Genomic DNA, 24,450 nt, shown 5'->3' on the forward strand with positions numbered 1-24,450 from the left:
ACAAAAATAAGAACAACAGAATTCACTTATTGAATACTCACTATATGCCAGCTGCTGTGCTAAGCATTTTGCGTGCATATTTTTTAATTTGCACAACAACCTTGTAGTAGTAGATATTCACATTCCCATTTTACAGACAAGGAAACACGCATGGGGCTCAGAGAGGGTAAAACTTGCACAGGGTAACCAGCTAATAAAACACGGGGGGTTGAACCCGAATTTTCTGCAGAGCCCAAGGTCTTTATCACTTTGCTGTACTTCCTGGAAAACTTCTTTCAAGCCTGTGAGCGCCATGCCTTGCAGATACGGACAGAAGGTGGCCTCTGTCTTGTACAGGATCCCCAAGCTTCTGCTAAGGAAAATAATAGCCAAGAGTTAAATAGCGAGTTCTGTTGTGCCCGGAAGCACTTTACACACAGTACTCTAACACCACAACAAGCCTCCAAGGTAAGCGCTATTAAATATCCTACTTTAGAGAGAAGGACCTGAGGCACAAGAGGGTTAACCCGCCCAAGTCACAGCGCTGGGTGTCATCCCAGGAAAGCAGACTCAGGGACCTTCTAACCCCCCATTTCCCTTCCTCTCACAGGAAGAAACCCTCTGCTTCCTGCCACCAGGAAGGCAGAATGACCAGCTCTTCCTCCTGTTTCATCGGGACCTTATTGCCTTGCTTTGCCTCTTTCTTGTGATTGAAATGTTTGTATAATGAATGAAAAAAAAGTGACGGAAAGGCTCCCTGCTGCTTTTAGCTGCGGTTCTCAGCTTAGCACAGGCTCTCACCACTTCCTCTGACTTCACCTAACTTGACAAAAGTACTTGGGTTCTCCGAGCAGACGCGCTCTTCCAGGTACCTTTCATTGATACTCGCAGTACTCCCACTTTTCATTGTCTGCTTTGATGAATTATTAGACAGCAGGTAAAAGCACCTGTAAGCACAGGCTTATGCATAGTGGGCCAGACAAATGAACGAGGAGTAAATTTTCATAAAGCCCTCAGCTCCTTCCTTATATCGCCTGGTGAGTTATCCTCATCACAAGTCCGCCGGGTCTGGAAACCTCACTCAGCATTATTAGCCTCGATCCAGCTCCCGTTCCGCACAGTTGGGAGGTGAAGTGTTGATCGCCTTTGACTGGAGGTCTGACCTGGCCTGTGGCTGGCAGGCATCCCTCGACTTGCCCACCTCAGCCCCAGTACGGTAGAATGGGCAGCCGGGAAAGTCCGGGAGTCCTTGGAGCGTGCCTGGAGGCATTCACTCGCTCACCCACTCAGGCACCGCCTAGTTTTTTCGAGAATTTACAGCGTCAGGCCCAGTGAGACTTCCATCCCGAGTTACTGCACGCGCACAACTTGGACTTTCTGCATATTCCTGTGGGAAGCAGGCCGATGTTAAATGGGGTGGGGGGAGGCACTGACTTATAAATATTAATAAAGGCAGCCACCTGCTCCAAAGAAGGCTATGAATGTTAACAAGGAGATGACGCATGGGTCCCGCGCGTGCCAGTGGGCGGGAGCCGGAGCGCGGGCGCGCTCCCGGAGCCCGGGCACGAGCGCGGGGAGGGGCGGAGGGCGGGCGGAGGGGAGCTCGCTGCTGCCGCCGCCGCACTGCCCCGCAGCCGCTGCCCCGCCGCTCCCTCGCACTGCGCTCCGGCCATTCTGTGGATGGAGGTGTCCCGCTGAGCCCCGGGACCCGCCTCCCTCCGCCAGGACCCGCACAGGTGCAGTCGCGGGGGGCGACCTTGGTCCGGACCGACCCACGGCCGTGGGTGGGGGTTGGACAGGGTGGTGAGGAGGCCCTGCGACCCCGGGCTCCCCTGCCCGCAGGTCTAGGAGAGCCGCAGCCTCGCACCTCTTGCCCCGTGCCATCCTGGAATCGGAATGGAAAAGCCCGGAGGCCGGCACTCTCTGTCCAGCCGTTCGCGGGAGCTCAGCGTGGACGCAGCGCCCGACCGGGGATGTGGGACCACGGGCACTGCAAGCAGCATCAGAGCCTGGGCCCCCAGCCAGGCCTGGTGTGTGTGTGTGTGTGTGTGTGTGTGTGTGTGTGTGTGTGTGTGTGTGTGAGAGAGAGTGACTGAGCGTGACAGTGGATGTGTGTATGTGAGTGTGACAGTGTGTGTACGTGTGAGCTGGCCCGTGCGGGGGTGCGTGTGTGCATGTGTGTGTCTGTGTGCCTGAGCACGCGGTGTGGGCCGGGGAGGCAGGGGACTCTGCGGACGATGCCGGGTGGTGCCGGAGCAGTGGGTCGGTGCCTCCTCCTGTCCGTCACCTTAAAAGCTCGAGTCGTCTGTGTCCCTAATAACCCGCCCCGCCCTACGCTGTGCTCTCCCTGGGGTGCCAGGCCTTCCCCAGGACTCAGCATGCCTGCAGGGTCAGCACCCTGGCCGCTGCCGCAGACGCTGGGGAGCGATTGTTGGACCGCAGGACAGGTCGGAGGAAGGAGGAGTGTGGTGGAGGGCGCGCTGCCTACTGGGGGCTCAGGGTCTCCGGAGCTCGGAGCGCTACGCTGGACAGAGCTCGTGGCGGGGGTTACTATCACAGCCCTCTGTTCTCTCTTGCCTACCCATTCCATCCTCGCCGATCGACACCCCCAAATCCTTACCCATTCCTGTGTCCCGGTCTTGTTTGGTCAAAAGGACCAGTGGAGTCTGTGTGCGGCCAGTGGGGTGAGCCCAGCTTTCTTGGAGCGCCAGCCATTGTGTTGCTCGCAGGAGCCTTTATTTACCCCAACAGCCCAGGGGCGGAGGGTAGGGGGGATGCGAGATGAGGGTGAATGGAGCAGCGGGAGGAGGGGAAACAGGGGGGAGCAGAACCGCAAGGGGATTGCTGGCTTGTATGTGATGAAATACTCTTTCCATCAAAATGTGAAGCTGGCAGGATCCTGTGTACTGGCTGGGTGTTGCTGAGTAGCAGCAGGAAACTGAAGGTACATTAGTGGAGGGCAGGTGTGAGGGATGGGGGGGCACACAGAAACAATTGATCTATGGGCAAGTAATGGGAAGAGGGGAGCAATGGCAGGGGGCCTCTGTGGAGGCACGGTAAATTCTCTGCTCTCTGCTCCACTCTGCTCAGCTCAGCAAAGCAGGGACTGGAAATCTGTACCGCAGCCCCGAGCTGCAGCCAGTGCATCATTATCCTGCACGAGAGAGAGGAGAGAGAGGCTTGTGTGTTTCCTGCCGGGCCTCCATGAAGCTCCGAGGTGCCTTTTCTTTTCCAAATTACACTATCCATTGGGAGCCAAAATGAAGGGAATAGATTATAGGACATAGTCAAACTATACTCCTGCCCTCTGTGCTTAAAGAGAAAAGGATAAGACAAGCCTTCTGTCATGCTTCACATGCTGTTTAAAAAATCAACTTTGAAAGTACAGAGAAAGGGGGTAAGTGACTGATTACATGGACCCTAGCTTTTAAGGTGGGGAGGAGACCTCGGAGGTGACCTGCAATGAAGACGGGAAGATAGGCAAGCCTGCCAGGATGCAAGAGCAGGACATATCAGTTGAGGGGGGCGCAAAGGCCCTCTTCCCTTAGGGAAGAGTGAAAGACGTTGAGCTGAAGGAAGGAGAGAAGGGGGCACCATTTCAAGAAGGGCTTCGAGCCCCAACCCAGAACCCCCTCCTCAAGACCGGTCAGAATGCCTGGCTCTCATCTCCTCTGCCGCAGCCGGAGCTTTTTCTACAAATTCTGGGCTCACTTTGGGTGTGGAGTGACTGCTCATCCCCAGCACAGCTTTCAGTCTTAGCATCGTGTCCAGCTGGCCTTTCACGCCAAGCTTCTTGGCTCCCAGGCAGTGAACTGGTGGAAAGCAATCAAGCTCCATTATGGATTGTGGTCATGTTTCTGAACTCTCGAACTATGATACCGATTTCTTCCTTAATACTCCTCTAGATGAATCTGTTTCTCTAGAGGCTGCTGAGGATGGGTGCTTTCAGCATAATCTCCCTGTTGCCAAGGCTCAAAACTCAATCTGAGTCCTAGATAGCCCTCTTGTTGCTGGTTAATTAGTGTAGATTGTGCTGTTTCAAATCCCCACCCCCTTGGTATCACCTATTCCTTCCAGCACACTGTCTCTCCTGGAAAAAAGCTCACATTTAAAGGAAATGTAAGTTTCTGGAACATCTGCTGGTTCACTTTCATGTCTCTCTGAAATGGGACCCATGAGTCAAAAGGCTTTGACCAAATGAACTAAAATATGGGTGCCTTAGCAAAAAAAGATGGTAAAGTTCATTCAGCAATAGTTCTCTCACTTGATGAGCATTTGGAGGATAGTATGTCACAGCAGGGACAGTTTTTCTGTCACTTGGAGCACTCTCACTCCACATTTCCATGGAACTAAGTTATTCCCATTTTCCTAAAATCACTGACATGCATTGGACACTATGTATTCCATACATGGTGCCTAGCGTTTCAAAGATGATCTTATTTACTCCACAAAATAACCTTCAGTGTGAGTGCTATTCTAAATCCCATTTTAGAGACGAGGAAACCGAGGCACAAGGAGGCTGATGATTTGCCCAAAGTCTCAGAGCGAGGAAGCGATAGGATGGGGGTGGGAACCCGGAGTCCAGGCACCTCACCCTCACGGAGTCCTCCCTCCATCGACACAAACTCCTCACCAGTAAAACCTTCCCCACTCACTGTTCACTCTGTGGTCTTGTCTAAACTCGCATTGGCACTAAGGGACCCCTGATCATTTCTGTGCTGTGGGTGGGCCCTTTTGGCAATGTGGAGAAACCTATGGGATCCTTCTCTGAATATGTTTTTAAATGCATTAACTAAAATGTAATTATACTTAAGAGCCCTTGGCATCTGTGGCCCCTCTGTGAAGAATCACTCTCTGACAATTAGTTGTGTATGGCTTGGTAGCTGTGTTGTCCAGTAGGGTAGCCATTGGTTACATGCAGCTCTTGGGTACTGGAAAGGCGGCTCGTCTAAACAGAGGCTTACTGTGAATGTAAAATATACCCTGGATTTCAAAGACAGTATGAAAAAGAATATAAAAGCATATCATTAATATTTTAAAATATGGATTACGATTTGAAATGGTGATAGTTTGAATATGCTGGATTAAATAAAATACATTATTATAATTAAGTTCATATGTTAGTAAAATCAAGTTCCAAAGGTGTTAGCTCTATACCACCACCTTCATTTTAACAAGTGAGGTGATCAAGACCCACCATGCTTGTCACTGAGCCAGACATTGGCAGGCCTGTTGGCCCTTAAGCCTGTGTTCTTTCCAAGATATCATCCTGCCTTTGTATCTTTTTATATTCTAAGGTCCTATCATGTTGCCTTCGTAAACTGTAAATACTCAGAATATGCTTTGATGTGATGCTGTGCCCACTGACTCAACCCCAGTAAAAGCCCAGGAAGAGCTGTCCAGGGCCTGGCACGCCCTTCGCTTTGCTTGTTTAGAGTTTTAGTTCCATAGAAAGAGATGGAAAATGGCACTCCTAGGGCCAAACCCGTAGCTTTTGCCGTCTGTTTGGTTCTCCTCAGGTAGCGGTTCCAATGTAAGCATCTAACTGGATCAAAGATTCCGGAGACAGGAGAGAAGAGTTGGGTTGCCTGGCTTTGTTGCAAGGAAGGGAGTTGTGTGCGCAGACAAGGGCAGGATAGATAATGGTGCTTGTGCTGCCTGAAATTGAAAATGAGAAACTGAACGCAGGGTGAGAAGATCGTTCTTCAGTGAGTGCGCAGTGACTGATGGCCTGGCCGCAGGGCAGCGTGTGCTAGGACCGGGGAGCGGGGAGGTGGTCAGAGGACGCCTGTGCCCTTGACAAATTTAGATGCAAATTGGCAAAGGGCTTGGGGCTGCACAGATGGATACATCACAGATGAAGGCAATGTATGAAGAGGGCCCGGAGCTGTTGGGAACTGAAGGGAGGCCAGAGTGTGCAGCCTTCCCGGGTACAGGGTGCAGGGTGCTGCTCATGGGTTCTGCTCTGGGACACATGGTCTGTCTTTTCTTTTTTTTTAATCAATGTGAGAGAGAAACATCGATTGGCTACATCCTTGTATGCACACAACTGAGGATCAAATCTGCGACCTAGGCACATGCCCTGAGCAGGAATTGAACCCTCGACCTTTGGGTCCATGGAACAATACTCCAACCAACTCCTACTGGCCTGGGCAGTAGTGGGTCTGTCTTTTACGGGATAATGGATCATGTATTCCATTCCTCTGGTCCCAGACATATGTTCTGTGTCTGGGAAAAACTCTGCTGCTTGCTTGAACGTCTCAGTTGGCATTCTATTAACCTCTTATTTATTGAGGAAGGTAGTCATATCCTGGCCCATGAATTCCTACCCCAAATCCTTGGGGTCATGCATGTTTCAGAACTTCAGTTATCTTGAATTTTGGAAGGCAGCAGTAGAGTGCATATTCTGTATATCATCCCCTGGGGGTGAGGGAAACAATCTCTAGAAATGGGGTAACAAAACCATACGCAGCTTTTTTCTTCACATAGATTAGGTTTACCTGCCAAATGAGCTTAGGTCAGGTCAGGTTTTGCCACCAAGTAAGTTATGAAGAACCACCAGCTTTTTGGAGTACATGGTTAAGGATTTGGGCATACACTGAATAATATTAACATTTACTGTCTGCCAGCCACTGTTCTAAGCTCTCCCCTGTGTTTGCTCCTTTACCCCTATGACAACCCTGGGAGGTAGGTCCCATTGTTATATCTGTCTTGAGAAGGCTAAAATGCAGCACAGAGAAGTTGAGAAACTTGCTAAGGCTGGCGCTGGTAAGGGGCAGAACAGGATGCGAGCCTAGGCGGTCTCGTCCAGGGGCTGCACGTGCACCGCTAAGCTTTGTTTTTCAGAGCAGGTATGTCTCTCAAGTTTACTCTATTTGGGTTAGCATTATTCATACGGACAGTGATGTTTGAACTCCTTAAGTGCACAATAATGGGGAAGTGCAGGAGCGAAGGATGCTGGTGAAGTGGAATCTTTGGTTTTAGGGAGACACAGAGTAATGGAATGTCATTCCACTTATCAGCAGAGCTGGCCCGAAAGCCCAGCCCAAGCTCACTTTGCCTCGTTTATTTCTCCTAGATAAACGAATCCTGAGAGCTGCCGCTGTGCCAGAATGGAGGCCCCACTAGTGAGTTTGGACGAAGAGTTTGAGGACCTCCGGCCCTGCTGCTCAGAGGAACAGGAGGAGAAGCCCCGGTGTTTCTATGGCTCATCTCCCCACCATCTAGAGGACCCCTCCCTGTCTGAGCTTGAGAATTTTTCCTCTGAAATAATCAGCTTCAAGTCCATGGAGGACCTCGTGAATGAGTTTGATGAGAAGCTCAATGTCTGCTTTCGGAACTACAACGCCAAGACCGAGAACCTAGCTCCCGTGAAGAACCAGTTCCAGATCCAGGAGGAGGAGGAGACCCTGCAGGACGAGGAGTAAGAAGCCTTAGTTGCCCTCTTCCTCTTCATACCGGAACCCTGTAGCCTGGGGCTCCTTGTCATAGAAGTAGTTTCTGGCTGTGAGTTCGTGGCTTCCTGCCTCCATTTCTATGTCGGGGGGCAGTGCCTGGCAACGGCTGACGCGGCTCTGCGATGATGCGGCTCTGTACGGTCGCCGGTAGAGCTTTCCCAAATGGGAAGAATGGCTTAAAGGAATGAAGGAATTTTAGGAAATAGAAAGTTTTTCCTCGATACAAAATAGAATTTCAGGAGCATGGTACATTTGGGGGGCTATCTTCAGCTTTCTTTATGTCAGTGGGAATCCACCCAGATATAAAAAAAAAAAAGACCAGAAAAAAGAAATTAACTATGAGAGAGGAATCTATGTCATTAGAACAATTTCCTTCAAGAAACACCAGAATTGTGAACATCTCCAAATTGTTTATAGTCTTTCACCACCGAAAAAAATATCTAGAAAGGTTAAGATGTGTCCAAATAGGAACACACATACACTGAACAGAGAGCCCATGGGATTACCCCGGGCAATGTCAGGGTGATAACTGGGAGAAGCGGCTTCTGGGTGGGCACATTCCCCATGTCACTTACCAGCCGCCTTCTCGGGTCTGACCTGTAGTCAAGAAAAAGGATCTGGGAATGGAGCTATTTGAAGAGGGACTAGAAAGAGAAGGGGTAATTTGTCATATAAATGAAAGAACAGTGTTTGGGGGCATTTAGAAAAAAACACATGAATTCCCTATAGAGATAAAATATGTACCAGTTGTTCTTTAGGCATCTCACAGGAATGGCACGTGGATGGTGATGGGAGTTTTGAGCAACCGTGCTTTGGGTTCTCTTTTCACGGACTTGAGTGGGAAGAGTTGACCGTAAACCAGCTGGGTAAGAGGCATGTCCTGGAGGCTTGGGTCTGACCATGTTTGGCAGACGGTTGCGTCTGTGGTGACTAATTAAGACTGCATCTCTGAGGGCGACCCATCTGTGTCTTACTATTATATCCCCGCTGTCTAATACAGTGCTTGGTGTGTAGTGAGTGATCAAATAAATATTTTTGAATGAACTATTGAATATGGAATGAGTTGGATGAGCAATAACAGCTAGCCTTGTAGGGATGTGTAAAGTATTTCTAGGTCTACCCCCATTTCTGTCTTTTCTTTTTAATTCAGTCTCGCCTAAAGACACGGGCATAGAGAACATTTCGCTCTGGTGACCGGTACCGTCTCTGTGCGCTGCATGTTCTGATTCCATTTTACATTTCAGACAAATCCTTTTTAGATACTGAGCCGATTATAATTTGCTCAACTCTTTTAAATCAAAAAATGGGTAAATGTGGGGCTTGACTGTACAGAGTATTTTTTCACTCCAGTTCATTGCACCAGGCAATGAACTAGAAATATAAGGACTATGAATCTTAATTTTCCTGCTCTCACTAACTCGCTGTGTGACCTTGGGCTGGTCTCCTAACTCGAGTCGGCTGCGTGCGGCCTTCTCTTCGAAACCTCCAGGGCCCGATCTTGATGAAGCGGGACTAAGGACTCGCAAAGAGCCTAATGTCTTACCTCATCCCGGCTGTGCTCTGAAAATGACATATTGAGATGTGTCTCATATCTTTTTCTTCCAGTAAATCATTTCTCCGTTATCTAAATCCCCCTCTGCCTCATTAAGGATGGAGGCCCAGCAAGCAGGTTCTTACTCTCTCCCAGCACATCGGCAGAGGCCACTCAATGTCAATTACCGTCATGTGGGATTATTGGTTTTATCCTGATTTTTCTCACTCGCCTGCCTCATTGACTGACTCGGCTAAAAGACCAAAGGTTGAATGATTCCTTAGAGATCAAATATGACTTGGGGATAGTGTAGAGGGAGGAAGCTGGTAAGAGAGATATGAACACTGCTTTCTAGCCAGTCCGTGTATCTAACTCTTTACAACCTAAAATAAAATCAGAATTAAATTGCATACTTTATTTTCCAGACACCTACTCAGATATTTCAACTGTAAAATTATGATGAGGTAAAGGAGAAAGATAATTGAATATCTAATCTGCTTGCAATTCTCCTGAGCCTAGCTCTCATGTTCTAGAAACTTGCTTAGGTTTAATATTTGGAGGGATATTTCACTTCCAAATGAATTGAAAGTGTTTGGGGTGGAATAGAACTAAATACAGAACCTTTTAAAACAAAAACAATGACGTTTTTGGTCACACTAACCTCCTTAAAGAAAGCACAAATCATAAAGCAAATGCAGTGATTCCCTCTGAAGTTTGATTCCTTTGATTCCCATTTGGAGTGTCCGGCTACTAGGGAACTGGCTGAGATATCACCTTATCTCTGACTCTTTGGGGCATGGAGCCTTCAAGGAGAGTCAGGCTTGAATATACCGCTCCTGTTTTTGAATTTAGAAACGATTTCAGAATCTCTTCTTGGCTTAGGTGTGATCACTCTTTCCTTTATCATAAGAGATTGAACCTGGGGACCAGAGCTTCTTAGAGGCCAATACAAAATGGGAACGGACTGTCTCACCTCACCTCTTGCCTCATTGGGGTCCCTACCAGCCCTCCTACAAGGGCCCTGGATACAAAGGGGCCAAACATGCGAGAACAGTGACAGTTCTCCTGTTCTTGAGATGAAATCATGGGTTTAAAGGTGATGTTAAAGACACAGGCTAAGTCTGCACAATATGTAAATAGCCTGTAGGCAGCCACACTGTAAGTTGAAGACAAATAAATATTAAATAATCAGCTAGGAAAAGCTGACAGATAACTGTGATTTTTAGGAAAGTTAATTCTTTTATTAGAGGTGCAGTGTTTCCCTAGAGAAGGCAGAGATAGCATTAATTCTGTTTAAGCATTGGGATGACTCTAAAAAGTTGTTCAAAGTCATTATTGTGCTAGTAATTAGTTACTTCTAAGTGTTAACTGCAAGAGCGTACTCATGTTAACACGCATCTAAGGGTGGACATTGGCACTAGACACAAATGGACACTGGACAAGGTCCATTTGAGGGGGTTCAGCCTGAGAGGGTTCAGGGACATGTTACCAAGTTGCAATTCTGAGGAGCCCTGTACACTACTTACCATATTGCCAGGAGTAGATGTGTAGGATGTGTGTGCGCACACGCGTGTGCAGCAGGATTAATGTAGCCTTGATGGCTATACTGCCGGCTTCAGATCCGAGCTCTTGTCTAGGTGTATCATCACCACCCATGCTGTCTGGTGTCTTCATCCTCTGCCAGCACCCTTTCCCCCTAGCCCTCTGCCGAACGACAGTGTAATCAGTTCTGCAGGCCTCTGAGCCCAAGCTATATGACATATGCACCTGAAAAGACTTTTCTGTTATTTTCAGCAAACTGAATCTCGGGGCAGCAGGACAGGAACTGAGGCAACCTGTTTAATCTTAGCTCTTCGATGAAAGATAGAATAGATAGCTTTCAAAGTCTCCTTTCTCCAGGGTAAGAGTACAGAGCAGGCTGCTGCTCAGGGAAGTGGGATTTTACGGTCCACTTCAGGGTACCCACAAAAGGGAATTTGTTCATTTCCAAGGACCCTGCTTGCCATCGGAGAGTTAGCCTCTCTGGGGAGAAAGTCCTTCCCTCTCTCTTCCTCTTCCCACGCTCCTTGGTCCCATGGCTGCCTGCGTCTCTGCGTTCTGCCTTTGCCTTCCATTTGCCCTTCCCTGGGATGGGGATGGAGGCAGAAAGCAGCGTGGGCCCCTGCTGCCCAAGCCATTGTCTTCTGCAGACTGGAGAAAAGCACTGCCCTGAGCAAGGTAGCTGCAGGTGCTCCCCGCACAGCCAGGTTCCGAACCGCAGTCCTAGGTGTGATTTGGAACTTTACAGTGTTCTGTTGCCCATGCCCGTCAAAAAATTCATCAAGAGTTTGTGGAGTTCAATGGTTAGGAAGCCAGGCTCTGTGGCTCTATTGCCTGGATTCAAACCCCACCTCTGTTTTAATGGCTGTGTCAACTTGCACAAGTTAAATGAACTTTCCTAGGTTTCCGTTCTTCCTCATTAGCATCTGCCCTACAGAGCTGTGAGAAGTGACTGAATTAATCCACAGTAAGTGTTTAGGATAACACCTGGCTTACCGTGAGTGCGTGTTGGTTACATGTTGGCTGCTGTGATTGCTGGTGGACGGGAACCCGATAAGTACAGGAAGGGCCTGCGAGTGACTGCAAAGAGATGAGAGTCATTCTGCCAAGGCTGTTCACAAACCTCAAAGGATAAAGAGCACCTTGAAAGGAAGAAGAAAACCTGGGCAAAACCTCAAAGAGAATGAGAATGGCTTGAAATTCGGAGGAGATAAAGGGTTAGGAAGTCATCACTAAAAATCTAGGATTAGGAGATAAAATACACTGTAGGGTCATGAAGGCTCAGATGAGGAAAGTTGCTGTTCCCTAAAAGATTGGCCAGAGTTTCCAGCAGTCACCTTAAGGATGTAGACAATTTGAAGATCATTGGACAGTGTGCAGCCTATTGAAGTTCCCAGCTTCCATCCTGCCTGGGAGAGAGGGACACGCGCTGCGGACTATTTTGGGCTTTGCTGAATTTCATTTTCTAGGCACTTGCTGCAGGGACAAATCCGAAGGTCAGTGCCTGTGTACATTTTTGTTACATTCTCACCTCCGAGAATGTGATGCAGTGATCTGATGCAAGCAGGGGTTGTCCCCACCTTTCTAGTGGGCGTGGCGTTTGGAGTTTGGTCTTGGAGACAGCAAATCACGTTTGCCTCCTGACTCTAGAATGCTAATGAGACATGGATTTGGAATTAGGCTGGATTAAGGAGGCGCTAATAGTGCCTGATAGAGATTGGATTATTGCAGTGTTTAGGGAGTAGACTCTGAAACCCTGCTGAATAGCCGTCTAATGAACGATTGGTGAGCGCTCACGAAGTGTTTCCTGTAATCGTAGGAAAACAGTAAATGAGCCGATCACCCAAGCACTGCCATTAAATCGTGTTTTTGAGAACTCATTTCATTTCGTTGCCAGTTCAAATTGTATGCATCATGAGCTAGGAAAATCTCTTTGCTTATACACTCATATATCATATAGTATTCCTGATTTTATATACATTAAGTGTTAAGAACACTTTCCTCCTTCATTTTATGTATCTGATTTTGATTTCAAGTATCTGTGCTCTGTTTTGCTCTCTTTATATATAAAAATTATAATGTCTAATGTATATAATATATTATACAGATAATTTGCACTTGTTTCAGCATTTTAATTCATATTTGTCATTTTTTCAATTTGATCCATGTATTACTTATTTTAAATGGCTATTTTCTTATATTAATATTATCTAGATAATATTATCTAATATTATCTGTTGGTTTCATAGGTATCACTCATGTTTGACATGCACAGGCACCGGAAGGATGTTGCATAGAGCCCTCCTTTATTGTTCTTTAGTGTTAGCTCAGGTGCTGCCTGCTTCCATGGTGGCAGTATTTTAGGGCTTGGTTTACTGATTCACATCAATCCCTTGCTATTGACTAGTGTATGTGTTTTCCTCTGCATGAGAGTTTGTGACTTCTGGATTTTCCCCACCTCCCTTTTCCCCCAAACAAATCGTTCTGAAATAGGTGAGTTGAGCAACAGGAATTGTAAAAACCTTTTTTTTAAAATAATGTACATGTCACAATTTAAAAAAGAAATACAATCAAGGGAGCACCATCTTCTCCCACTGAGAAGTGATGATGGAGACAGAGGTGTGTTCATTGCTTCCCCCCATATGGTTGCTTTAGAGGGTCCATGATGGAGGCAAGGGACACTCTGACTCTGCCATTAGAGGGCAGATTATGCCCCCCATGGGCTCGCTAAACCTTTTGGGTAATAAGTAAGCATCAGCAACATTGACCCAGATGACGACCCTGTTCTTAATGAGATCCAGCCAGAAAATCTGCCCAGATCTCCCCTCCTCTCCCCCCGTTCCTCTCTTCTCTTCCACTCTTCTCTGCCCATAAGAAAGGAAACAGGGGCATTACTTAGTTTCATGAGATGTGAACTATTTTGTGGAAGGGCAGATTTATTTTCTGGGGCAATTTTGTTATTGCCAGAGGTGGTCTCATCATACTGTCTACCATATGCATCTCGATGGTGAGAAATTTCTCTTCCCCGAAGCAAACACCTTGCACTTGGAAGCTCCCGGCCAGGGTCCATTCTCTGGGCCGTTTCTCTCCCAGTGGAGCCTCTGATTCGGTGTCTAAGCTGCCTTGCCCCTGCATGCTGGAAGACAGATGCCTCAGCCTGGCGCTCCTGGGGGCCCCTCTGCTCCCCTGGCCCAGCTCTTCCTTCCTCCAGGGGGGCGGGGCCACAGATGGGTGCTAATGAGAGCTTCTCTTTGTTTCCAGGGTCTGGGATGCTCTGACAGACAATTACATCCCTTCACTCTCAGAGGACTGGAGGGACCCAAACCTGGAGGCTCTGAATGGCAACAGCTCTGACACTGAGGTACCTCTCTGCTCCCCCCAACACTGCCCCCAACTTTATAGGGCTTGGGAAAATGTGGATTCCAGTTTGAAAAACACTTAGGGACTAAACGGTCTTCCCCATTGAACACTCAAAATCACCACTGGGAAGGAGGAGCTGTGGAGGAGGGGCACGTCCTGTGTACACAGGGTGACTGGAATTGTTACCTGTGAAAAACATAGTGCAGGTACTTCTGTGCTGGTCTGGGTGCTCCAACATGGAACATTAGGTGGTCTGAAGGAAGGGGAGGGCAGTGGCTACCATGAGTTTCTTTTGTGTTCAAGTAAGAGTGGTTAAAATGGACAGTTCAGTCCCATCAAAGCAGTGCTGAGAGCAAGTGCTGACGCTCTGTGGCCAGCTCAGGGCCTGGCTCATAGCCAGAGTCGGGGCCCATGCAATGGGGAGGAATTCTTTTTTTCTGAATTGTTGTTCTATTACAGTTGTCCCAATTTTCCCCCATTGCTCTCCTTTGCTCCGCTCCGCCCCGCGACCTCTTCCCCAGTCAATCCCCACCTGTTGTCCATGTCCATGGGTCATTTATGGGGAGAAATTCTTCATGGAACTCAACCGAGGAGACATTTATGTTGCTGGACCTGAGTCACATTCTGTGATTACTGATGTCAAAGAAAAAAGTAGCATAAAGGCTTCTGAATAAATAAAGACAATATTTATTTTGAGTTGATTTGCATAGGCTGTGGGGAGTGAACTTCCAGAAAATCCAAACCATCCCTTCTAGCTGGTTCTACATATAAAAAGGTGTACTCATTTAATGGCTGAAAGCCCATTTCTGCCTTGCTTGGTTTTCTAGTTGCAGCTAAAAAGGCACTTTGACAATTTCTCATCAGGAAGGGCCGGCAGGCACAGTGAATGAAGGAGGCAGGATGGATCTGCTGTTCCTAGGTGTTCTAGAATTAAGTTCTAGTAAAAAGAGCCAGAAACAAATTTCCCTTACTGCACAATATTTCTGCATATCATTGCCCAAAGTGGCAGATAATCAGTTGGTTGATTTTTTTTTGAAAGGTGGTTGTATATCCTTCTTAACTCTTCCAATACTTAGCAATCCAAAATACTCAAAAATCTCAAGGCTTTGTTGACTGTGGCAGGTAAGATGTTGACTTTCAGACTAAGAGATTTGTTACGAGACCCTCTCAGGTCCTGTTTTGAGCTCCCCACTGTGTATTTTCTCCTGCAGTGCTTATGTGTATGGTGTTTAGTACGTACCCAAAATGCAAAGGAGAAGATAGTCAATAATGCAAACAAATCTAGTTACCGAAATTAAATCAGGTCCATTTCGGTGCAAGAAGCAGATTTTGCTTTGCTATCTCTTTTGCCACCTTCCCAACTCATTCTGAGGATTAAGCCAAAGGACATATAAGATAGCCTGTCCTTCAAAAGGACCTCAATTTATCCTCATTTGCAGATTTCCCTCAAGAGGGTTAATATTTCAGGGCAAATTGAATGACCCTGAGAAGGATGATGATCTTGAGCTTCGTTCCTTGTAGAATTTCTTCCATCTCACCCAGGGGAAAAGGACAAGGTAGCAAAAGTGGATGGATCAAGGTTGTTTTATTTCATCCTCCTTAATGATCTGCATTCATTACAGTTGAAATGACTTGCTAGATTAACCAGGGCCCTGTGTTCCTTCTGTAAAACACACTGACCGGACGCCCTTGGCATGTGGGACGCACACGTCTGGTAGGCTTCTCTCTAGCAAGCTTGCATATCTCTGCTGCTTAGGTGGTTCATTGCCAAGAACCAGGTGTGTTTGTTCCCAAGCCTGTTCATGCTTGTACTTCTGACGGTAAATAAGTAATTTAATTAGGTATTATAGAATGTGTTGGGTTATGGCTGCAAAGAGGGTCATTTTTGCTTAAATTTTTTTATTTTTATTGATTCCAGAGAGAGGGGAAGGGAGGGAGAAAGAGAGGGAGAGAAACATCGATGTGAGAGAGATACATCGATCACTTGCCTCTTGCATGAGCCCCCACTGAGGGCCAAACGTGCAACTGGGGCATATGCAGAGGCAGGGAATCGAACCTGCGACCTTTCCCGTTGCAGGACAACGCCCAACTAACGGATCCACTCTGACCAGGGTATTTTTGCTTTTTTTAAATCCAAGTAACACATGCGCATAGTTTTAAAAATCAAATAATACTTTAAAATAATATAAGACTTAAATCATACAAAAAGGGCAGTCCTGACTTGCCCTTCCCTGCTTATGGAGGCGACCACATTTCTTTCTTTGAACTGATGATCTTTTTGGCAGATATCTTCCGTTTTCTACATAACACTTTTACATTGCTATTTCTTTGATTATTTGAAATGAACAGTTTTGGCTGTTACCTATTACTTTGTAATATGGAAGATAAGACTCAAATCTTTTACATCACCTCAATGCTCTGACTCAGCCCGCCCCATTCTAACATAGGGTTGTCGTCAATGTCTAGTTCAATCGGTGTTCAATATACAAGCCCATGGTTTACTCTGTAAATACTCCTTAAGTACTCTGTCTTGCTGAATCATGCACAGTGTGTTGTAAGAATGTCTCCTCTCTTGGACAACCTTTTGTTTAATCTGGAGGAAGCATTACCTTGTTTTTTCATTTGTTTCATTTCCTTATATACCCATCATTAGTTCGACCCCAAACTCTGAGAGAACTCTAAATCTCACGATCAGGTTAAAAAAATCAGATATTCTATCAATTCAACTTTTTTCTAGAAAACATCTGAGCTAGTACCCTCTATGTTCCTGCTATGACTAGCCTGGTTGTGCCCCCGCCCCACCACCCTGCTCCTGGCCCCCCCCACCTTCATCCGGGGGTTTCTTCTTGCCTCTCTCTCCAGTCCTGTGCCTGACATTTTTCTCTTTTTGTTTTGGTGAGAAAAAAATCAGTACATTCTTCAGAAAGAGTATAGAAGGATATGCATTTTAGAATATATGAGAATGTCTTTATTCTTCTGTCATCTCTTTGATGGAGAGTCTGACTTGATAGTTATTTTAAGTTGCAAATTTTTTGTTCTCAGAATTCTGAAGACATTGTTCCTTTGTCTTCTGGCTTTCAGTGGCTGTGGGGAGTCCCAAATCTATTTGATTCCCTGCCATTTTGAAGATTTTATAGAGAGGGGGAGGGAGGGAAAAAGAGAAAGAGAGAAACATTGGATGTATGAGAGAAACATCAACCGGTTGCCTCTTTCACGCCCCCAACTGCAGGCCTGGCCTGCAACCCAGGGATGTTCTCTGACTGGGGATTGAACCAGTGACCTTTGGTCCGCAGGCTGGTGCTCAACCCGCTGAGCCACACCAGCCAGAATGATTCCCTGTCTTTAATATGTGACTCTCTTTTGGTTCTCTCCAGAGCTTTTAGGATCTTTTTCTTTTCCTTTCTCATTTGAAATTTTACGGTAATGTGTGTTATAGTGAGTTAAAAAAACTTTTATTCGTTCAATCTGCATTAATTTAGTGGCTCCTTTTAACCTGCAAGCCCTCGACTTTATACTGTAGCCTATTTTCTTGTGTTATTTCTCTGAAGAGTAATTATTTCTGTTTTCTGTTTCGATTGAGTTGAATATATAGTTTTCTCCTTCATTATGTTAATGTGATGAAATGCATGAGTTAATTCTCAAATATTAAGTCAACCCTTTGCATTCTTGGGATAAACCCAACGTGGTCATGATGTATTTTTATTTTATTTTATTTTATTTTATTATTTGGGGAGTTTCTTTTTTCTTCTCACAGCTTTGTTGAGGGATAACTGATATAAAATAAATGGCACTTATTAAAGTGCGCATTTTGATGAGTTCTGAAGTGTGTATACATCTGTGAAGCCATCACCATAATCAAGATACTGAGCACATCTGTCACTTTTCCCGTTCATCCCCCAACCTCCAGGAGACCTGCTTCTGTCACTGTAGATTAGTTTGCACTTTCTAGAGTTCTGTATAAAGGGAATCATGCAGCATGTACTCTTTCTTTTCTGGTCTGGTTTTTAAAACTCAGTATAATTATTTAGACATTCATCCATTTTATTGTATGTATCAATAGTTCATTTTTTATTGCTGAGTACTACTCATATATATATATATAATACTATAATTTGCTTATTCATTTACTTATTTGGTGGGCATTTAGGTGGTTTCCAGTTTTTAAACGTAAATAAAGCTACTAAGAATAGTCTTGTGTAAGTCTTTTTGTGGACATATGTCTCCATTTTTCTTGGGTAAAACCTGTGAGTAGGATGTCTGCGTTATGTGGTGAAGTGTCTGTTTCACTCTTTAAGAAACCTGCAGAGTATTTTGTGGTCTGAGAGCTCTGATCATTTCACATTCTCACCCATGCATCTTATGGACAGACTTTTTTAGTTTTAAACACTAGAGTAAGTATACAGTAGTGTCTTCTTTTGGTTTTAATTTGCATTTCTCTAGTAACATATGATACTGAGCATCTTCTCATGTGCTTCTTTACAAGTGTGTCTTCTCTATAAGAGCGCCTGTTCAAATCTCTTGCCCATTTTCTTAGCGGTTGGTTTGTATTCTTATTATTCAGTTGTTAGAATTCCTATGATAAAAGGTAAATAAAATGAGGTATAGTAAGTTTATGAAGTGTTTGAGCAAAAATCAAATCAAATTGGGCAGTGGCAAGCCAGAAATGGTTGGGAGTGTTCCACCGACATGAGACAGGAGAAAAGACTTCTGCAGAGAAGAGACGGAAGCAGAGGAAAGAAGTTACTTGACTGGCTGTCGCTTGCTTCAGTGGCCGTGCTATGTGGGAAAGCCTAGCTGGTGGTTTGTGGTTGGTTGTCCTGTGGTTTGAATTCTTAACCTTGAGGCATTAGAGGCTTAGGTTTAGGTTTGCTTAACAGGCCACTGAGGTCGTAAAGCCTCTTCAGTCAAATAGCCCTGTTTAATTAATTTAACACGTATATTCTAGATATAAGTCCTTTGTCTGATCTATGTGTTATGCATATTTTCTTCTTACCCATGGATTGCCTTTTATTAACATTATCTTTAAAAGATCAAATGTTATTTAAATGTGAAGTCCAACTTATTGATTTTTTCCCCTCTTTGTAGTTTGTGTTTCTTGTATAGTATTTCAGATACAGCCAAACCCAAGGTCGCTGAGATTTTTTTCCTATGTTTTTTTAGAAATTTTGTAGTTTTAGCTGTCATATGGTTTATGATCCATTTCAAGTTAGTTTTTGTATATGGTGCAGGGTAATGGCCATGGTCTGTGAGTATGTGTGTGTGTGTGTGTGTGTGTGTGTGTGTGTGTTGTGTGTGGCTACCCATTGTTCCCGTACTATTCATTGAAAACAGCATCTTTTCCCTATTGAATTATTACTGTAACTCTGTTGAAAATCAATTGACCATATATGTGTGGATCTGTTTCTGAATTCTCTAGTCTGTGTCATTGATATATGCTATTTTTATGTCAACATCATGCTGTATTCATTACTACAGTTTTATAGTAAGTCTTGACCTAAATTAGCATGTTTTCCAGCATTGTTCTTTTTTTCAAAATCGTTTTGGCTGTTTTAGATCCTTTGCATTTCTATATAGAATTTGAAATCAGCTGATCAATTGCTACAAAAAAGCATGCTAGAAATTCAGCTGTGATTGTATTAAATACTGGGACTATATAGATTGTATGCTGGGACTTTTTCTTCCTCTATTTTCTGAAAGAATTGTGCTAGATTGGTATTATTTTTTTCCTTAAATCTTTCATAGACCACACCAGTCAAACCAGCAGGACTGGGGGCTTTTTCTGGGGAAGGTTTTTGATTACAGATTCAATTCTTTAATAAATATAGTTCTATTCAGACTTTTCATTTCTTCCTGGGTTGCTTTCTATGAAACTTTACTTTTTAAGAAATATGTTCCTTTAATCCATCATTAAATGTTTCACTACAGTTGTTTAGTTGTTTATGCTGTTCTCTTAGTCTTTTACTGTCGGTAGGATCCATGGTGAGGCCCCCTTTTATTACAGAGGTTGTTAACTTGTGTTTTCTCTCTCCTTCTCCCCCTCACCCCTCCCTCTCATTGGTCTGTGCAAGGATTTATCACTTTTACTCATCTTTTCGAAGAGCCCCTTTTCTTCTCTATTGTTCATTTTCTGGTTTGGAGATGTCTCCCCTTCACTTCATTATTTCCTTCCTTGTATTTACTAGGGACTCGCTCCGCCCTTCCTATTTTAAGCTTGTTAAGATGGCACCTTAGATTAAAAGGCCTGCTTTTGCCCACGTCCTCAAGTGGCACCAGGGCCTCGGGGGAATTTTGTACATTTACCCACATACTCACCATTTTTGGTATTTTTATATTTGTTCCTGGAGATCTGATTTCCCAGCATTTCCTTTCAGGTCAAAAAACCCTCCGTAGTAATTGTTGTAGTGTAAAGCCACGGGGGGCAGATTCTCTCAGCTTTCATTGACTTCATGTTTTTCTCCTCCGCTGGGGCCCGCAGCCTTGCACTGCCAGTGTCCGGGGCCGGCAAACAATTGGCTCATAGATTTGGCCCAGATTTATAGCTGTTCACGGCGGGAGGGGTAAGTCAGGCCCTAGCTCCCCTCTCATGGCTAGTGAGGCCATCTTTCATGTTTCCACTTTTTGAAATTCCTTTCATTCAAGTGTTGAATGTAGAAATCTCCTGATTTTTTTTTCCTTTCCATTTTCCATCTCCTTATTTTATTTTCCCCTCTAAGCGATTTTTCAACCTTCTCAAGTCTACTCTGCATTGAAATTTGCTATCACATTTTCAATTTCTAAGCACTCTCTCCTGTGTCAAGGAAGCAGTGTTTCCTTGCTATCCCTCCGAGGGGAGTGATGACAGGAAGGCATTTCTTCTGCCATCTGTATTGCTTTTCCCCCAAAAATTATAAGAGGAAGTTCATTTAGAAAGTCACAGAGGCAGTAGAAGCGAGCCAGCTGGGCTGTGCAGGCTCTGGAGACCAGTAACAGAGGCAGAAGAGGGGCCCTTGGAGCTCAGGAGAGAGCAGGGCAAAGGGAACAGGCTTGTGGAGGAAGGCAGGGAGCGAAGAGGGGCGGGCGAGGCTCGGGAGCTCTTACTGCTTTTGCTTTTCCTTTTCTGTAATTTGTTTTTGTTTTGGGAACTGTCCTCAAATGGCTGACAATCCTGGGGCAGCTTTTCCTATTTCAAAGTGAGGTCAGGAGGCCAAGCTCCATCGGCGGGGCGGGGCTTGCCTCCTGCTGGAACACACTGCACAGGGATCCGCCAGAAGCCAGCTGGTCATTCTGTTTGGGAACCCCCAGTACTGGCATGTATCTGCAGGACCTTTTTCTTAGACAGCATCCCAGAAATGTGCTGGCCACAAGGCGCACTTGTCCAAGGACAACTTGGCTGAGGAGAATAAGCCCGAGTGCTGGCGTCCTTGCAGCCTCGTCAGGGCAGGAGGCTGGGGTGTATGGTGACTAAGCAGGTTTTTACTCAGTCCCACTGCTTTTGGTAAGATCCTACACCCCTGGTTCCAGGTGACCTGGTGTCTCTGAGTCCAGAGCCTCCCTGGTTCAACCTTCCCAGAGTGAAATTTCTGGAAGTTTTTTTTAATCCTCTCCTGAAGATGTGTTTCTTGATTTTTAGAGAGAGAGGAAGAGGGGAGTGGGGAGAGAGAAAGATGTAAGAGAGAAACATCTATCGGTTGCCTCTGGCACGCACCCTGACAAGGGATCGAAAGTGAAACCTAGGTATGTGCCCTGACCGGGGATCGAACCTGCAGCCCTTTGGTGGATGGGGCGATGCTCCAACCGAGCCCCTCGACCAGGCCAACATCTCCAGTGCTTCTGAGGGTGAGAGTATGGTAGTGGCCTTTCCACACGGGGAGAGAGAAGAGACCTGGGGTCTCACTGCTCCTGATGAAAAATCCTGACAAATCCTTCTCAGCCACCTCCCACCGCTCCCTGAAACTCCAGTCCTGAGCCTTTCAGGCTCTTCACTGCAAATCCACTTCCTTTTGGCAGCTTCCTGCGCAGGATTTAAACTCTAACTCTCTCTAGTCAGGTAGGTTGGCATTTGCTTTCCAGGATCTCTCTTGCCATTCCCGTCCCTTCTTCAGTTTGTTTTGTCCCTGTGGGACATTCTGTTTTGATCCCGCTGCTCTCGCTTATGGAGGGCCTCGGGAGGACGAGGAGATAAACGCGTGTGCTCGGTGTCCTATGCACTTCCTTCTACTTTGAACACAGAAATGGGGAGCCATTTAAAATTGTGTTACCGTAGGGACGATGCAGGAGAGAATGTGGAACTCTGTTCAGAGGCCCACCGTAGAAGATGTCTTGGCCTTATATTAGGAGCTTGGTGAATAGATAAATGCACTTTTATTTTTTCACATTTATATTTTTAGGTCAAAATAATATGTTTAAGTCATGTGTGTCTGTATGTATTGTTGTTATTACTATTCACCATCTTCATTTTTATTGTTTTTTAAAGATTAATTAACCCATTCTGTTTCTGACTGTGATATGGAAGATGGTCTCTTGTCCCTATGGCTTTAATTAACAGGAGATGGTGGCTGTCTTGGACCAGAGGACGTGGCAGTTCAGGGTGGTTGGTTACATCTCTCTGTTTCCCAGGTGACGGAGCAGCTCAGTCACCTGTGGAGGTGGGGCCGAGTCCAGGAGGCCACGGTGCTACCCCGCAGCCCTCTCCTTTTCATTTGTTCCTTAATTCTTTCAGCAACTATCCGCCGGCTGCTTGCTGGTGGCTGTGCCCTGTGCGTCTGTCTCACTTTGGGGACCCAGAGGCACTGACTTAACCCACATGGACATTTCCCGAGGGCCCACAGCCCCAAAGGGATATGGCAGCTTTTCCCTTGGACTAGCTACATATTGGTGACTTCTAAAATTTTTTCTATTTTCTGACTGGAGGTGAAAGTATATCTTTGTTCTCTTAATTTTGGTCAAGAAGGCAACCCCCCCGTGAACAGGCATGGTGAGGGGAGGGAAGCACTGTGCTGCAGACAGTCCCTTCTGTTTACGGACACGGTAATTTGGAATGCTTGAGCAAAGGACCATGGGTAATGGTTGTGGTGAACACAAGGACTCACTGTAATTTTACTTTACTTTATTTTATTTATTTATTTTTTAAATCCTCGCCTAAAGATATGTCTATTAATTTGAGAGAGAGAGAGAGAGAGAGAGAGAGAGAGAGAGAGAGAGAGACATCGATGTGAGATACATTGATATGTTGCTTCCCATAAGTGCCCCGTCTAGGGATCAAACTTGAAACTCAGGTATGTGCCCTGATTGGGAATTGAACCTGCAACCTTTTGATGTACAGGACGACATTCTAACCAACTGAGCCACCCAGCCAGGGCAGGACTTGCTGTAATTTTAAGCCTCATCAGAGGACCCTGCAGTGAGATTAGCGGTGTTGCAGGCACCATGTCACAGTCCTGAAGCCACACTCTTGACCAAAAGCACGAGGAAGGAACGGCTTGCTGAAGAGTATGGCCAGACTCTTGCTGGCCTAGGTCTCCTCTTCCCAGTTCCAGAAAGAAGACAACTTGGAAGAATAATTTTTCTTGAAAGAGCCATAGTTCATGTCGGTAGTATGGCAACAGCTTGCAGTTTATGTCTGCAGAGAAATTCAGGCCCAAATGAGCTGCAGATCGTTTTTCACTGTAGCCTTCCCATTGTCACCGACTTCCCGTCATCATGCGAGAGGCTAATGGAATGCCTCGGGCCTCTGTTTCTGCGCCTCTGTCATTTGTTAGGACTGAGTGTGTTCATACGGTCTTCCAGGCACACAGCGCTCATCTACCTGTCTGCCTACCTACCTATCACCTATCAGCGCATCTATCAATCATATCTTACTCATCATGTACATAAATGCCGTCATTTTTCGCAACTCTTTCTTTTCATCCTGCTAGTTCCCTTCTAGCTTTCACTCTCTGCATAAGATATTGTCCTGGTCACGGAAGGCAAGTAGGAGTCTGTGAGTGACACTGTAAGGAGAGAGGGCTTGTTGGGAAGTGACAGCACACGCAGAAGTGGAAGAGAGTCTGGCAGGACTGAGAGACAGCGGGGACTGGGGGCCCAGGGAGAGAGGAAGGGAGAGAGTTAGGAGGAGGAGAGGCCAGGGACGGAGTGTGCGTGGTAAAAGCAGACAGAAGGAGGGGGTACGCCACGGGTAGAAGAGAAACAGGGCTTCCTGGGGAATACTTTGTGAACGCTTCTCCTTTTATTTGATTTTATGTTTAGTGGCAGGCTTCTGAGGTCTGAGAAAATATGGGGTAGGTACAGCTCCCATAATACTGGGAACTCTAGGTAGCTTTTACAAGCTTGCAGTTGATTTTCAAATCTCTTTTAACCCAAGCCTGACAAATCCGAATCTAGGCTTTGTGCCAGAGAAGGGGAGAGGGGAAAGCTCTGACTAAGAGTCATTCATGCCCCGGCCTAGAACATTCGAGCAGCGAGAAGGATGTGTCTAAAAGCTCCCGCCTGCCTTCCACCAGGGACGCCAAGGGAGGCTCTCGGGAAGGGAGAGGGTGTAGTTGAAAGATGCCGTGTTAGCAATCAGTGACGTAAACCCACTAACATTGGCCACATTTCAGAAAATAT

General features: G+C 45.9%; 1 protein-coding gene across 2 annotated transcripts in view; it reads left to right on the forward strand.

Annotated features, from left to right (window-relative positions):
- Positions 1–1,564: 1,564 nt before the first annotated feature.
- The window catches only part of FEZ1 (fasciculation and elongation protein zeta 1), a 38,904-nt gene continuing 16,018 nt past the window's right edge, over positions 1,565–24,450 (forward strand). Inside the window, exons 1-3 of one of the 2 annotated variants that reach the window (XM_045860280.1) lie at positions 1,565–1,715; positions 7,058–7,402; positions 13,768–13,867. In XM_045860280.1, the coding sequence (XP_045716236.1) occupies positions 7,092–7,402; positions 13,768–13,867 (411 nt within the window). In that variant the 5' untranslated portion in view covers positions 1,565–1,715; positions 7,058–7,091. Of the gene's footprint in view, positions 1,716–1,886; positions 2,010–7,057; positions 7,403–13,767; positions 13,868–24,450 lie in introns of those variants that run through there. The other variant, XM_045860281.1, reaches the window with a different exon arrangement.

Source organism: Phyllostomus hastatus, unplaced genomic scaffold (genome assembly GCF_019186645.2).
Source record: "Phyllostomus hastatus isolate PE091 unplaced genomic scaffold, TTU_PhHast_1.1 phas_scaffold_193, whole genome shotgun sequence".
Classification (NCBI taxonomy): Eukaryota; Metazoa; Chordata; class Mammalia; order Chiroptera; family Phyllostomidae; genus Phyllostomus; species Phyllostomus hastatus.